This window comes from Natator depressus, chromosome 6 (assembly GCF_965152275.1).
Source record: "Natator depressus isolate rNatDep1 chromosome 6, rNatDep2.hap1, whole genome shotgun sequence".
NCBI lineage: Eukaryota > Metazoa > Chordata > Testudines > Cheloniidae > Natator > Natator depressus.
The window spans coordinates 110,022,542-110,038,710 of NC_134239.1; the positions used below are offsets into that span (position 1 = coordinate 110,022,542).

Here is a 16,169-nt window from a genome sequence, read left to right on the forward strand (position 1 = left end):
ATGGGAGAGCTTCTCCTGTTGACATAGCTACCGCCTCTTGCAGAGGTGGATTAACTATGCTGATAGGAGAAGCTCTCCTGTCAGCATAGTAGCATCTTCATTAAAGTGCTACCACGACATAGCTGCATGGGTGCAGCTGCAGCACTGTACATGCAGACAAGCCCCGAGTCTGACTGGATTTAATTTATCTTCACGTTTAATGTCCTTTTATGAAAAAGCTGGGTTTAGTTTGGCTTATGTTTTTTTCTAATAAAAAAGTGACCAGCCATCTAGCACTAACAATGCCATTCTACTTCCTATAAGCAATAAGGTAACGAAGATTTAGGGTGACTAGCACACTCCTTACCACCAAAACACCACTTATCTAGGAATTAGTTACCTACACATATGTACACATAAAACAATGTATACATTAACAAATGAAGTCTGTAAGGTCCATGCATTTCCTGGGCATTAAAACTGCATCGTCACTGTGAGGCCTACAGGCAACACCTAGATGAGAAGCCTGCTGCCCCGACACATGAGCTGTTGGGATTTCTACTGGGGTGCTGTTCCTGGATCTTGACTAATGGCTCCATTGTTTGTATTGAACTTTGGCTAGTTGATGTCTGATAAAACATGGAGAAAAGAGGTCTTCACTAGTTTACATCTCTCCAGGGACTACTCTACACCACAAAGGCTATAGCGTATGGTGTAGCTATACTTGCAAAGCCCCCTACTGGAGATGCAGTGCCTACTCAGCAAAAGGGATTCTTTTGGCAGTATAGTTAAACCGCCTGCCCCAAACAACATGAGGAGTCCTTTTGCCAGTATAGCTTTTGTCAGTATAAGATGTGTCTACGGGGGAAGGGGAGGGAGAGGAAAGGGGGTGGCTTAACTATATTGATTGGGGGTGGGATTCTCCCCACCACCCACTCTCCTACCTTACATAACTATGCTGGCAAAACTTTCTAGTGTAGACTGCGTCTGGGGTGTTCTCCCATCAATTCCAATGAATGCCTCAGCAGCACCAACATGAAGTGACTTCAGTTTAACTGCTGTCCACTAAGTTCTGACTAGCAGCTGTAAAACTGAGTGGGCTCTTAATGATTTCACTCTGCTGCAGCCTAGAGAAGCTCTGAAGAGCAGCAGAGGCACTGGAGCTGTTTTTCAAACAGGAAGAGATGTCCATTAACTTTCCAGATGTGAACAGAGTAACTTTTACAACCATAAAGGATAGAATCTTTTTTAAATGCACAGCTCATTGTACAGAAATTATCTTAAGTACCTCCATATATAACAGGAAAAGCTTCCCACTTAGGAATATCCAGAACTTGAAAAATCCAGTCCCAACATAGCTATATCATCTTCCATAGTTGAACTCCATTTGGTTCTAAAATTGTAAAGCTACTTTGTAACAGAGCTAATGCTAAACTGACAATTTCCCTTCTTACTAGGATATTATGAAAGTTTTAAAAATCAAACACACTGAACTCTTAGTCATTACCTTAAATGGTATCTCTCTGCTACAATGACCAAAATGTTATTTCTGAAGTTTGTTGGCTTCTACAGCACAAAAAGCTGAGAACCTTATTAAATGAGTGCCTATAATTTGTGAAATGTGAAAAAACAGTCTAAATCCATATGCTGTTTCTTTACCGCTATTTCAACCAACTAATGGCAAAACCACCAGACCCAGTAAAGCTTTTGATTAATACAAAAGCATGGTTTAAGAAAGAAAAGGACACAAATGATAAAGATAGATTTGCTTATGAATCAGATATGTAACTGTACAGCTATCCTTTGCATATACAAATGTCAAAAGAAATTAAAACTGTTTAATTTTACTAAAATCAGGTGTTTCTCAAATTATATCATAATCCATAAAATATTAACAGACTTGAGCTTTGAAATTATCAACTTAATACAGGAGGTAATTTTCCAACATTGTCTACGCAACTAACATTTTCATCTGTTAAAAAGGTACAAAATGAACAGATCAAGTTTAACAAGTTTTAAATATCATAAACTATTTTGCATAAAATATAAAACTTAAGTACAAAATGGCATTCCTAACACTCAAACTAAAACATCCTAAATTATCCATTTTTGTTTAAAAAAATGTTAAAAAGCTAATTTGTTTAAAAGGGTTCAAGTATAAAGTGCATTTTGAGCTGCCAAAATCGTGCTTAGATAAATATTGACACTGTTCAGAAATAAAGTGCTAATAGTCTTGTAGTGTTTTCCTGCAGCATTTCAGGGAAACAAAAGATAAGGCACTATTGCTTTTGGTGTACCTTTGACAATAATATAGAAAGCATGGTTGAATCTGTTTCACTGCATACTCATGCTTTTCCTTACATTCCAAATATTTGACAAGATGGTCAATATCCTCCACCTCTTCTTTCTATTGTGGGTAAGTGGTATTGTTTCACAGAAGACTTAAGTTCCTTCTGTTTTTCAGACTGTTGAAAAAATGATAGAAGTTTGAAATATAGTCTGTAATACATTTATATTTATCTTCTGTGTATAACTGAATAAGCAAGTTAAAGTTTGCTACCTTTTGATTTGTCCCAATATATTTAATAGGTTGTAACACAGGGACTTCACCATTTGTTGCAGGTGTGGTAAAAACTGAATGAAATGTACGATTAGGATAAGAAGTCAACTTGGTTACTCCAGAAACATTCAGTTTTGGCAATTCTATCGCATAGGAAGGTTCATGATGTCTTATTGGATTCTCCTGGGTTTTCCTAAGAGAGTGCTTTTAAAATAAAGTTACAAGTTTCAATCTGCTGACAGTGACATTTTTCTTAAACAGGATAAAATAAAAAACAGAACTTTAATCCTCCCCCAAAACCAATCCACCAAAGATCCATTTCAGCTGAATTCTTAAACATACATCCCTTAATGATGATTACTTATAAAGACCTGCACATTTCCTTTTTGTGGTTTTCCCCAAGCATCTGTGTACAAACCCTATTTCAACCAATTCCCAACAGTTGAATTAATGGAACAAACGGCTGCTAATGGGAAAAAGGACTCATACTTTAAAGATGACCTATAGAAGATAATTGTGCTTGTGACTTTTTCTGTTGCTAATTTAAGATGTGTGTTTAACCAAAAAAGGCCGAGTGTATGTCAACTACAGAGACCTGTGGGAGAGCTCTGAGTAGCTTGAAAGCTTGTGTTCCACCAACAAAAGTTGGTCCAATGAAAAGTAATAACTCACCTATCTTGTCTCTGTCAACAACAACAAAAAAAAAAATCTATCTTAAATTAGGAAGGTCAAGTCCTGTTTTGCTGCAGGTCTCAGTTGGAGGACCCAGAGATGCGTATTAGGAACGTGGCCTTTGGATGAAGGGACGGAGAAGTGGAATCATTTTGGAGTTAGTTTAGATAAGTATAAACAAAATAAAAGTTTAACAGTCTACATATAAATCTCTTCTCTCAGCGAGGCTTCATATCCTTGGCATCTAATGTTACCTTAGTTCTCCAGTTATCTATAGTCTTCCAGGAAAAACAGGATAGACAAGACCAAAATTTCCAGTGTACATGAACAGAAATTAAAAAAAATTCTTGGTCCTTTATAATGCATACAGAAGGCAAAAAGGCACAAAGCTATCAGCAAGACTTACTACCACTATCTAATTAAGGAGCTATGGCAAACCTTTAGGCCCTGACCCCTGCCTTTCAATAGCATTTTGCACAGGTGCGGAGGTCTATGCCAGCAGATTCCTATACAGGACTGGAGCCTTAGTTTACCTCAGGAATAAAACCATGCAGTCACCATTAAGTGACTTCTGTTTATGTATCTAACCTAGACCAATCTGATTATATGTATCTAATGTATATTTGTTTATGTATCTAAACTAGACATTACAAATGACTTTATTTAAATAGGCTGCATGTTCTCCAGTTTGATTTAAATATTACCTGCCTATTACCATCCTTTGAAATACACCACAAGTTGATAGATTCTTGTCCCACTATGTTTTCTGCTAATCTCATTTTTCTGTGCATGGTTACAGCTTGCTTCTCTGCTATTCTGAAAAGAGTGAACAAAAAGTCAAATGCCACCCCTTCAGATGAAATCTGGAGTCCAGTAGGATAGTAAAGACAAACTGCCATATGAATTTTACTTCTCAGTTGTTTTAATGCAGTAAATAAACTGCTGGTATGTTTATTTGCAAGGCGATTGTAACCTAATAAATTCAGGATTTACTTTAGACCAAGTTCTTTTCTCCACAGTCCATTGTGCAATTCGGGATCTAACTTTAAAATCCTGTACTGAAAGTGTAAAACTTACCTCAGCTCTCGGAAATAAGGATGCTGTAGTGCTTGGTGGGCACCAGTTCTCTGATCAGGATCGTATTCTATCATCGCATACATAAGGGAGAGGCTCTTGGGGGAGATATTAGGCACAAGTGGAGATAGTCCTGTCCCTTTTTTAAAGGGGAAATCAAAACTCATAGCTCTTGACCTGTGTTAAACCCAGTAATAGAGCAAACACTTAACATTCATGTAAACTGCCTCCAAATATTAAACTTACTAAAAAAATACCTAAAAGGTCAATCTAATCTGACTAGGGACAGTAATTAATTACTACGTTTTTGAAAAGGGAAGTAATTAAAGAAGCACTCAAATGTCAGAATTTCCTTCCTTACAAAATTATCACTGACATGCTAGACGGTGCAGAGGTAAACTGCCAGGTGAGACCTAGAATACAGTTTTGATTCTCTCTCATTTGCCTGGGAGCATCACAAAGGAACTGCCTCTGGATAGGGAGAGAACCCTTATCTGGCAACTGGCATGAAGCAGCATTACATTTGTGGAGGAGGAAAGTCCCCTTGACCACAAAGTTTGTGCAGCAATGGTTCAGCTGGTATAGGCTGCAGGACACAAATCCCTGATGTGGGTAAGAAAAAACTGCTCAAGTTCCCTATCCCCTCAACTTGAAATCTTGTGTGATCAGAAAATTGCATTTAGGAATTACACTTAAGACAGACTTAAGTATTTACATATTAATTAATGACTATATTTAGATTTAAAGTGTTCACAATAAAAGAATGATTGTGGAAACTGCTAGATTATATAGCAGATTTCACTTATTTAGATTAATAAATATGGGAGTGTACTACATACTTACTGTTTGAACTTATTAAGAGTTTTCTTAGCAGGGGTGCCTAGAATATCATGGATTTTTGATATTTGGTCCAATTCATTAGATCCAGGGAAGAGAGGGTGGAAACTGAAAGATAAGAAATAAAATTGGCAATACTAAAAGCGATTTAAACTAGTTCTCATGGAATGACTGCCACTGTGTGGTGTGCTCTGAAAACTGACAGACTGTTTTCAGACTGGTTTCAGAGTAGCAGCCGTGTTAGTCTGTACTCGCAAAAAGAAAAGGAGTACTTGTGGCACCTTAGAGACTAACAAATTTATTTGAGCATAAGCTTTCATGAGCTACAGCTTGTAGTGAGCTGTAGCTCACGAAAGCTTATGCTCAAATACATTTGTTAGTCTCTAAGGTGCCATAAGTACTCCTTTTGTTTTCAGACTGCATTTCATATTGGTCAGCAATAGGAGAACAATGTGTTCACTTATTGCCCACACTTCTGGTGGGATTGGGCAAATCAGTTCAGGAAAAAGAACAGTCTCTAACCACTGACCTGCCCCGACACCCACAATCTGCCAAGGAATGTCTAAACTCTGTTGTAAACATTCACCAGGAGTATACTTACTTGCAGAGCTTTAAAGCTCAGCTGGTTTTTATGGGGATGAAAGTGTGGCATTTTGTAAGAGTACTGTAGAGTTAGTTCATTTGGAGTCAGTTTTATTTTGTGGGAGAAAGGGCACATTTGGGTTTTTTGCGTGTCAATTGGCCTCTGCCCAACATAAAATTAGTTCTTTCTACTAGTCAGCAAGCAGCCAAAGCAGAAGGGCTGCCAGTTCATGTGGCAGGAGCAATAGCAGTTGTATGTCCTTGGTGAAGGAAGAGAGAGAAGCAAAAAGGCTGCCACTGCTGGTTGCATACCGAACGAGGTGGCAGAGGAGGAGGGCAGAGCAGAATTGTTGCCATTGCTAGGGCACACAGGCCAAGTGGAGGAGAAGGAAGAGGAGGAGTGCAACACAGAACAGCTTTTCCAGAGCACAAGGATGTTCAGGAAATATTCACTGGCTTTTTAAACTATTTTCATGAATTATAATAATAATGGAAATTACAGAGACTCTCCCCAGTTCTATAATTTCTTGCACACTTGCATCTCTCAACCAGCTGAACAAATTTTATTACAGCTTCCGCAAAACTCACTTTTGCATAGAGTCACTTTTGTAAGGTCTGTTTTTTTCACAAAACAGAGCCTGTAGAAAATGGGGTTTAACAAACTTTTACAAATTAAACTGCAGAGTTGACTCCCATGTGACTGATTTCCTCTGCTGTTGCAAAAAAGTAAATCAGCAGAGGAGGCAAAAATATTAACATCTCAAATGTACTATCAAAACTGAGGACGGCTTATGCTCATGACAACAAGGGTATGTTTACACTGCCATTGAAGGTGTGACTGTAGCACAGGAAGGCATACACCTGCTAGCTTTAATTTATCTAGCACTGGTAATAATAGTAGTGAAGACATGGCAGCATAGGCTAGCAGCCAGAGTACAAGCTGCCTGGAGAGCCTGCTATGTACCTGGGTTGTTAGCCCATGCCGCCATGTCTACTCTACTGTTGTTACACCACACGAGCTAGATAGATTAAAAATAGCATTGGTAGGCTACAATCATATCTCACTTGCAGGGTCAGCATAGAATCGTAGAAATGTAGGGCTGGAAGGGACCTTGAAAGGTCATCAAGTCCATCCCCCTGTGCTGAGACAGGACCAGGTAAGCCAAGACCATCCCTGACTGGTGTTTGTTTAACCTGCTCTTGTACACCTCCAGTGATGGGGATTCCACAACCTCCATTGGAAACCTATTCCAGAACTTAATTACCCAAATAGTTAGAAAGTTATTCCTAATATTTAACCTTAATCTCTCTTGCTGCAAATTAAACCGGTTACTTCTTGTCCTACCCTCAGTGGACACCAAAAACAACGGATCCCCATCCTTTTTATAACAGCCCTCAACATAGTTGAAGACTGGTATCAGATGTTTCTCCCCTGACCTTCACCCCCAACCAGTATTGTTTCTCAAGACTAAACATGCCCAGTTTTTTTAACCTTTCCTCATCAGTCAGGTTTTCTAAACCTTTTTATCATTTTTGTTGCTCTCCTCTGGGCTCTCTCTAATTTGTCCACATCTCTCCTAAAGCATGGTGCCCAGAACTGGACAAAGTACTCCAGCTGAGGGCTCACTAGTGCTGAGTAGAGAGAGACAGTTATCTCCCATGTCTTACATATGACACTGCAGAATGATAATAGCTTTTTTCACAATTGTATCACATTGTTGATCCAGTATACCCCACAGATCCTTTTCAGCAGTACTACCACCTAACCAATTATTCCCCATTTTGTATTTGTGCATTTGATTCTTCCTTCCTAAATGTAGTACTTTGCAGTTATACTGAATTTTATCTTGTTGATTTCAGACAATTCTCCATTTTGTCAAGGTCATTTTGAATTCTAATCCTATACTCCAAAGGGCTTGCAACCCCTCCCAATTTAGTGTCATCTGCAGATTTTATAAGCATACTCTCCACTCCATTATCCAAGTCATTAATGAAACTATTGAATAGTACCAGACTCAGGACTGACCACTGCGGGCAACCCCTGGGAGTATACCCCCAGTGAGCCATGCAGGACTCGGTGAGGAAAGGAAGAAAAAACAATCACTATTTCCCAAACTAAGAAATATTCAATCATGAAAAAATATTACAAACAATAAAACACGTAGGGGGAATTAACTATATAAAGGCATGTGACAGTCTTACTTTCTGTTAAGCATCCAGCTACTTTATTGTTAATCTGCTATTATATGTGTTTGGTGACAGACAAGGAAGGATCTGTGCCTAATGTAACTTCCAGACTAGAGGCATGAAAGAGTTCCAGAAAACCATGGTAAATAACATTTATGCCCTTAACATAATATTACTCATGCCATATGCTGATTACATAATAAATTGATTCTCAACTTGGAGTTTCTTTGACACTGAATAAACCAGACTCTGAATTTCTTTCTACTTAGCACTGTACCTTGTGATTTCATAGAAAACGCAGCCAGAGCTCCACATGTCCATTTTGTAGCTATAGTAGCCATCTGTGAGCAAGCACTCAGGTGCTCGGTACCAGCGTGTAGAGATATATTCTGTATATGGCTGCTTGGAATATACACTCCTACAAGATCCAAAGTCTCCTAACTTCAGGGTATCCTGCTGCAAAAAAACCACAAACAAACAAACCAACCAACCTTATGTTGTCCAATAAATTAGAAAATGGTCAAATATTGAAGCAAAGGCAGGAAGACTTCTGAAATACCTGAACCAGCCGTTATAAATCTAATTATAGTTTGCTTTTGGTACTAACTTTTAGGTTTTTTTGTTTTTGTTTTGTTTTGTTTTGTTTAAGAGAAAAAAGGTGATTTGGAATGTCAAATTGCATGTCTGCGTTTAATGTTATTAAAGCCTATTCTCCAGTTACACTCCAGCAGCCTATCAATGAAGCATATCTCAGCTATGGTAAATGTTTCATTATGGTAACAAATTGTAAAACTGTCCTTTAAATTGTAAGTGCTTCTGAAATTTAAGGCCATTTATGTCTCATAATACACTCTAATATCTTTCTGTACATTTTCACAAAAAATGTTAGAGATAACCATTAACAGTAAAATGTATTAGCTAGTCTTGAAGGGAAGGTTGCTAAAAGCGACATATTTAGATGAGGTTATTTTCTTGGTGTCCTCATTTTAGTAGTCACATGATAGATATTTTTCTGGCTTTTCTTTGTATTAGTTCCTCTTCATCCTCCTGGTTTCATTTTGGGACACACTAAGGACTTTGAAACAGTAAAATCTATCCCATAAAAATAAATGAGCTGAATTCTGGCAACAAAACTACTAAACAACTCTGGAAAATAGGCCTTCTGCCAGCATTTGATAGTTTTTAATACAGGAATCTTTCAAAAACAAAATCAGCGTAAGGTCTCCTTGTGCAGTTCTGTGAACAACTTCTGCCGACCATAGGAGTTAACATGGAGAGGGGGGCTGCAGGACTGAGTCCCAATACTTGTTTCAAAAATAGCATAGAACGGAAAAAGTCATTAATACATGAAAAAGTGAGTTTGTTTGCTTTCAGACTTAGCTCAGATGTAAGATTTGCAGCTATAGAACAAGAGAATCCATTTATGCTTTTATCCAATAGCAACAGAAAACATTTGTTCATTCACCATTCAAGGAAGAGAGGGCACAAGACTAAAGTTATATACCAAAGAGTCAACTCTCTATGAAAATTATACCTCACACTTACAAAGATATACATTTCTCTGTTTATTCTGAGAAGCTAGTATATGTACTTACACTTTCAGTTAAATGATATCATCTCACAAGACTACTTACCTTTATTAATATATTTTCTGGTTTCACATCTCTATGAAATATTCCATTTCTGCACCAATATAAAAATACCAAGAAGAACAACTCAATGAAAGTATGAGCATATTCACTATGTTTCTAATTATTTGAAGGCAATATTTAATTATAAGCGTATGGCATACTTCTTGAAAGGTTACTGCTGAATTTAGTCTTACCTGTGCATGTGATCAAGGGACTTGCACAACTGGTACATGTAGTTCATTATTTTTTTTTCAGGTAATGGCTTTCTCCTCCCTAGAATGTGGAACAGTCAAATGAAATTTCAAGTTGCACAAATGCTTTATATCAGTGAGTAAGTATACAACAGAAGTAACATCTACTTTTCACCTTCTGATATGGAATCCATATTCCCCTCTTCATGAATAAGAAGAATATGATTAACATTTTTACACTTGTCGTACAAAACCACCACCATTGCAATCAGCATTTCATTTGAACTAGGACATAAGGTGAAGACAGCCAAATTTCAGAATACACCAGAATAGTCTGACAAGTACAGCTGTGAATCTGTCTGCCTATAAATTGGCAGCGTTGGTATTGCATGATTTTTCATAGTGCAGGGAGGGATTCTGCTCCAGACAAGCTGTGAGTATTATGAATGGTAACATCATATATCTATTTTCCCCCAATGTTATTATAGTATTATGAATGGTAACATCATATATCTATTTTCCCCCAATTGTATTATAGCAGAAGTATTTCATTCCAAACATATTGGTAGACCTCATTTCCTATGTAAGCACTAAAGTAATGATGCATAAGGTTCAAGATTTAGAAGGGATTTAATCCTCTACAAGTGCACTGCCCAAAAGTGTCTTATTCCTGTTTTGGTATGCAAATTACAGAACAACCTGTTTACTTCAGTAGGTGTTACTGACAAAGGTAAGACTGCTGACAAGCAAGACTACTCCATTTTTGTTTAGGGTCCTGAAGACATCTGATAAAATCACTTAGATTGTTTCCTTTACAGGCCTTCTTAAGGCTTTGAGCTTTGCTGTAGTGCCTCTAAATAATAATATCATTAGTACAAAGAGAAAATTAGCAAATTCCTTAGAAAACTTAGTGACTCTGGTTAAACAAGTTTTAAATTACTTCAAAGTTAGACTATATTTAACAATTCATTAACTAAAACTAACTTTAGATTATAATGCTAGTTAACTATATAGCCAAACATGTTATTGCAACCTTTGGATTTTCTATCTGTACTCATTCTTTGCCAGGTAGAGCGGTTTGCCACGTAAAAATAAATGTTATACCTAAAAGAGTAAGACAATAAGAATTCTTTTCTTTAATGGCATTTGTATGGTCCCCATTACTACAGTATCTGAGCACTTACTCCCATCTGACAGATGATGAAACTGAAGCTTAGAGGTGAAATGCCTTTCCTAAGATCTCAAAAGAAGTCTACAGCTGAGCCAGCTACAGAACCAAGATTTCTGGATTCTCGGTCCACTGTCTGAACCACAAGACGATTCATCCCCTTGTTAGCGTAAGAGTCTGCTGTAACACAGGTTTGTTTAAGACTAACCTGCAATATTTGTTTTTTCAGAATTCTGCAGAGGATTTTAAAAAAAAAAAATAATCAGATCGGGTCCTTTTTTGCTTCTTTGATGTATATAAAGGCCTGAAAACTTTCTCTTATTTGTTTTCTGCCTTTTTTTTTTTTTTTTTAAACCATTAAGTATCAGGAATGTCAAATCTGGTCTTCCTTGATTTTGCTAGAGGACCTATTGTATCTCTGACCATGTATATTGTGAGCACTCACACCTTATTTGAAAGGGCTGGGGTGTCAAATCTTTGACATGTTTAAAATTCCAAAATGTTAATTACTGAAGGTAATATGTATTAATAAAAAAAATTGTAAACAGTATGACTAACTAAAGATTCCTTCCCCAATAAACTGCTTACTTTCATTCTCTTGACCCTTGATGTTTCTAGTTTGATAATTCTACCCTTAGCCCTGGTCTACATTACGAGTTTAGGTTGAATTTAGCAGCATTAGATCAATTTAACCCTGTACCCGTCCACACAACGAAGCCATTTTTGTTGACTTAATGCACTCTTAAAAATCGATTTCTGTACTCCTCCCCAACGAGGGGATTAGCCCTGAAATTGACATCCCCGGGTTGAATTTTGGTTAGTGTGGACGCAATTCGACAGTATTGGCCTCTGGGAGCTATCCCACAGTGATCCATTGTGACTGCTCTGGACAGCGCTCTGAACTGGGATGCACTGGCCAGGTAGACAGGAAAAGCCCCGTGAACTTTTAAATTTCATTTCCTGTTTGGCCAGTGTGGCAAGCTGATCAGCACAGGTGACCGTGCAGATCTCATCAGCAGAGATGACCATGGAGTCCCACAATCGCAAAAGAGCTCCAGCATGGACCGAACGGAGGTACTGGATCTGATCGCTGTATGGGGAGACGAATCCGTGCTTTCAGAATTCCATTCCAAAAGATGAAATGCCAAAATATTTGAAAAAAATCTCCAAGGGCAGGAAGGACAGAGGCTATCACAAGGACCCGCACAGTATCATGTGAAACTTAAGGAACTTAGGCAAGCCTACCAAAAAACCCAAGAGTCAAATGCCCGCTCAGGGTCAGAGCCCCAGACATGCCGCTTCTGTGATGAGCTGCATGCAATTCTAGGGGGTGCCCCTACCACTGCCCCACCCCTGTACGTGGACTCCTGTAAGGGGGGAGTCTCACGCAACAGTGATGAACATTTTGGGGACGAGGAAGATGATGAGAAGGGGAGGTTGAAGATAGCGCACACCAGGCAAGCGGAGAAACCGTTCTCCCCGACAGCCAGGAACTGTTTATCACCCTGGATCCAATACCCTCCCAACCCGGGCTCCCGGACCTTAAAAGTGGAGAAGGCAGCTCTGGTCAGTGTACCTTTGTAAATATAATGCATGGTTTAAAAGCAAGTTTCAAAGCAAGCGTGTTTAGTGAATACTTTGCCCTGAAGACTTGGGATGCATTCACGGCCAGTACAGCTACTGGAAAAGTCTGTTAACGTGTCTGGGGATGGGGCGGAAATCCTCCAGGGACATCTCAATGAAGCTGTCCTGGAGGTACTCCCAAAGCCTTTTCAAAAGGTTTCTGGGGAGGGCAGCCTTATTGCGTCCTCCATGGTAGGACACTTTACCATGGCAGGACACTTTACCATGGCAGGCCAGTAGCACGTAGTCTGGAATCATTGTATAAGAAAGCATGGCAGCATGTGGTTCCGGTGTTTGCTGGCATTCAAGCAACATCCGGTCTTTATCTCTCTGTGTTATCCTCAGGAGAGTGATATCATTCATGGTCACCTGGTTGAAACAGGGGAATTTTATTCAGGGGACATTCAGAGGTGGCCGTTCCTGCTGGGCTGTTTGCCTGTAGCTGAAAAGAAATCATCCCCCCAGTTAGCCATGCAGTGGACGGAGGGGTGAAGCGATCATCCCAGAGAATTGGGTGAGAGTGTGTGTGGGGGGGGTTAGCTGGGTTTGTGTTGCACGTTAACCCGAAAACATCAGCCCCTCCTTTTAAATGGCCAATATGTCGTTTTCCATTTTAATCTCCCTTTTTTTCCTCCCACAGCTGCAAAAAGTTTCAACACTGCTACTAGCATCTCTGTCCCAGAGGCTAGTGCAGATAAGAAAGCAAAAAAAATGCACTCGCAATGAAATGTTCTCTGAGCTCATGCAGTCCAGCCAAACTGAAACAGCCAGCAGAATGCGTGGAGACAGACAATGGCAGAGTCCAGGAAAACACAAAATGAACACGAGGACAGATGGCTGGAGCAACAGGAGAGGTGGCGGCAGCATGATGAAAGGAGGCAGAATGCAATGCTGAGGCTACTGGAGGATCAAACTGATATGCTCCGACGTATGGTTGAGGTGCAGGAAAGGCACAGACTGCCACTGCAGCCCCTGTGTAATCAAGTGCCCTGCTCCCCAAGTTCCATAGTCTCCTCACCCAGACGCCCAAGAATGCAGGGGTGGGGGGGCCCCTACAGGCACCCAACCACTCCACCCCAGAGGACTGCCCAAGCAACAGAAGGCTCGCATTCAATAAGTTTTAAACTGCAATGTGGCCTTGTCCTTCCCTCCTCCCCTGCTCCCTCACCCCCCCCACTCCACCCGGTGCTTCCCTCCTCCCACACCCCTCCTGGGCTACCTTGGCAGCTATCTCCCTATTTGTGTGACGAATTAATAAAGAATGCATGATTTTGAAACAACAATGACTTTATTGCCTCTGTAAGCGGTGATCGAAGGTGGGAGGGGAGGGCAGTTGGGTTACAGGGAAGTAGAGTGAACCAAGGTGGTGGGTTTTCATCAAGGAGAAACAAACAGAACTTTCACACTGTAGCCTGCTCAGCCATGAAACTGGTTTTCAAAGCTTCTTTGATGCGCAGCGCGCCCTGCTGTGCTCTTCTAACCGCGCTGGTGTCTGACTGCAAGTAATCAGCGGCCAGGCGATTTGCCTCAACTTCCCACCCCGCCATAAACGTCTCCCCCTTACTCTCACAGATATTGTGGGGCGCACAGCAAGCAGTAATAACAATGGGAATATTGGTTTCGCTGAGGTCTAACCGAGTCAGTAAACTGCGCCAGTGCGCTTTTAAACATCCAAATGCACATTCTACCACCATTCTGCACTTGCTCAGCCTATAGTTGAACAGCTCCTGACTACTGTCCAGGCTGCCTGTGCACGGCTTCATGAGCCATGGCATTAAAGGGTACGCTGGGTCCCCAAGGATAACTATAGGCATTTCAACATCCCTAACAGTTGTTTTCTGGTCTGGAAAGTAAGTCCCTTGCTGCAGCTGTTCATACAGATCAGAGTTCCTGAAGATGCGAGCGTCATGTACCTTTCCCGGCCATCCCACGTTGATGTTGGTGAAACGTCCCTTGTGATCCACCAGTGCTTGCAGCACCATTGAAAAGTACCCCTTTCGGTTTATGTACTGGCTGCCTTGGTGGTCTGGTCCCAAGATAGGGATATGCGTTCTGTCTATGGCCCCACCACAGTTAGGGAATCCCATTGCAGCAAAGCCATCCACTATAACCTGCACATTTCCCAGAGTCACTACCCTTGATAGCAGCAGCTCAGTGATTGCGTTGGCTACTTGGATCACAGGAGCCCCTACAGTAGATTTGCCCACTCCAAATTGATTCCCAACTGACCAGTAGCTGTCTGGCGTTGCAAGCTTCCACAGGGCTATCGCCACTCGCTTGTGAGCCGTGAGGGCTGCTCTCTTCTTGGTATTCTTGCGCTTCAGGGCAGGGGAAAGCAAGGCACTTTCATGGAACTTTGACCTTACGCATGCGAAAGTTTCACAGCCACTGGGAATCATCCCAGACCTGCAACACTATGCGGTCCCACTAGTCTGTGCTTGTTTCACGGGCCCAGAATCGGTGTTCCATGGCATAAGCCTGCCCCGTTGCCACCAGGATGGCCAAATTGCAGGGGCCCATGCTTTGAGAGAAGTCTGTGTCCATGTCCTCATCACTCTCGTCACTGTGCTGCCATCGCCCCCTGCCTGCTTTTGCAGGTTCTGGTTCTGCATATACTGCATGATAACGTGAGAGGTGTTTACAATGCTCATAACTGCTGTGGTGATCTGAGCAAGCTCCATGCTTGCCGTGATATGGCGTCTGCAGGAGAGCAGAGTGGCAGCGGAAGCGGTCATTCAATGATGATGGTTTGCAGATCTACTGCACCGTCTGCTTCCAGGACACAACAGCTGAGCGGGCTGCACACTTGCCGTGTTATGGCGAGACAAGAGCAGCCGAGCAGAGTTGCAGCAGAAGCGGCCCTGCGAGACCACCAGGAGAGCAGAGTGGCAGCGGAAGCAGTGGTTGACGACCTGTGAGGTGGATTCATGAGAGCAGAGTTGCCGCGGAAGCGGGAGCCCACGAGAGGCAACACAGAGAAATTCACTATCGAGACAAGAGCAGGAGAGCAGAGTGGCAGCAGATGCGGTGGTTTGAAGACAACAGTTAGCAGTCCTACTGCACCATCTGCTGAAAGCAGTATGGCGCCCGCATGGAAAAAAGGCGTGAAACAATTGTCTGCCGTTGCTTTCATGGAGGGAGGGGTGACTGACGACATGTACCCAAAACCATCCGCGACAATGTTTTTGTCCCATCAGGCATTGGGAGCTTAACCCAGAATTCCAATGGGCGGCGGAGACTGTGGGAACTGTGGGATAGCTACCCGCACTGCAACACTCCGAAAGTCGACGCTAGCATCGGTACTGTGGACGCACTCTGCCAACTTAATGTGCTTAGTGGGTACATACACAATCGACTGTATAAAATCGCTTTCTAAAAATCGACTTCTATAAATTCGACCTAATTTCGTAGTGTAGTCATACCCATAGTCAACTATTCATAAATGCCTAAGTCATGTAGGAATACAAATCACACAAAGTGACAGGCATTTCTCAAAATTCCACATTAGTTCCCCAATCACCATAATCCATGTAGATTAGACAACAATGCTTGAAACAGTGGTGCATTTACATTAGGGCTCTTAACAGTACTTGTCAGCAACAATGGGATTTTTTGAAAAACTTTCTTAGTGCAGACAAGGTTACATAGTCTTCCACATCAGACAA

At 41.0% G+C, this 16,169-nt stretch overlaps 2 protein-coding genes across 9 annotated transcripts in view; one reads left to right on the plus strand and one right to left on the minus strand.

Annotated features, from left to right (window-relative positions):
• The window catches only part of WDR20 (WD repeat domain 20), a 73,260-nt gene extending 59,573 nt beyond the window's left edge, over positions 1-13,687 (plus strand). Inside the window, exons 4-8 of one of the 5 annotated variants that reach the window (XM_074956256.1) lie at positions 9,778-9,853; positions 10,911-11,072; positions 11,854-12,447; positions 12,850-13,018; positions 13,145-13,687. In XM_074956256.1, the coding sequence (XP_074812357.1) occupies positions 9,778-9,819 (42 nt within the window). In that variant the 3' untranslated portion in view covers positions 9,820-9,853; positions 10,911-11,072; positions 11,854-12,447; positions 12,850-13,018; positions 13,145-13,687. The remainder of the gene's footprint in view (positions 1-9,777; positions 9,854-10,910; positions 11,073-11,853; positions 12,448-12,849; positions 13,019-13,144) is intronic. The other 4 variants (XM_074956258.1, XM_074956260.1, XM_074956257.1 and 1 more) reach the window with 4 other exon arrangements.
• Positions 1,825-16,169, minus strand: part of MOK (MOK protein kinase) — a 32,975-nt gene continuing 18,630 nt past the window's right edge. For 3 of the 4 annotated variants that reach the window (XM_074956267.1, XM_074956265.1, XM_074956266.1), the window contains exons 2-9: positions 9,717-9,795; positions 9,526-9,574; positions 8,169-8,347; positions 5,129-5,230; positions 4,289-4,462; positions 3,916-4,027; positions 2,540-2,743; positions 1,826-2,444 (exon numbers count right to left, since the gene is read on the minus strand). In XM_074956267.1, the coding sequence (XP_074812368.1) occupies positions 2,364-2,444; positions 2,540-2,743; positions 3,916-4,027; positions 4,289-4,462; positions 5,129-5,230; positions 8,169-8,347; positions 9,526-9,574; positions 9,717-9,763 (948 nt within the window). In that variant the 5' untranslated portion in view covers positions 9,764-9,795 and the 3' untranslated portion in view covers positions 1,826-2,363. Of the gene's footprint in view, positions 2,445-2,539; positions 2,744-3,915; positions 4,028-4,288; positions 4,463-5,128; positions 5,231-8,168; positions 8,348-9,525; positions 9,575-9,716; positions 9,796-16,169 lie in introns of all 4 variants that reach the window. The other variant, XM_074956264.1, reaches the window with a different exon arrangement.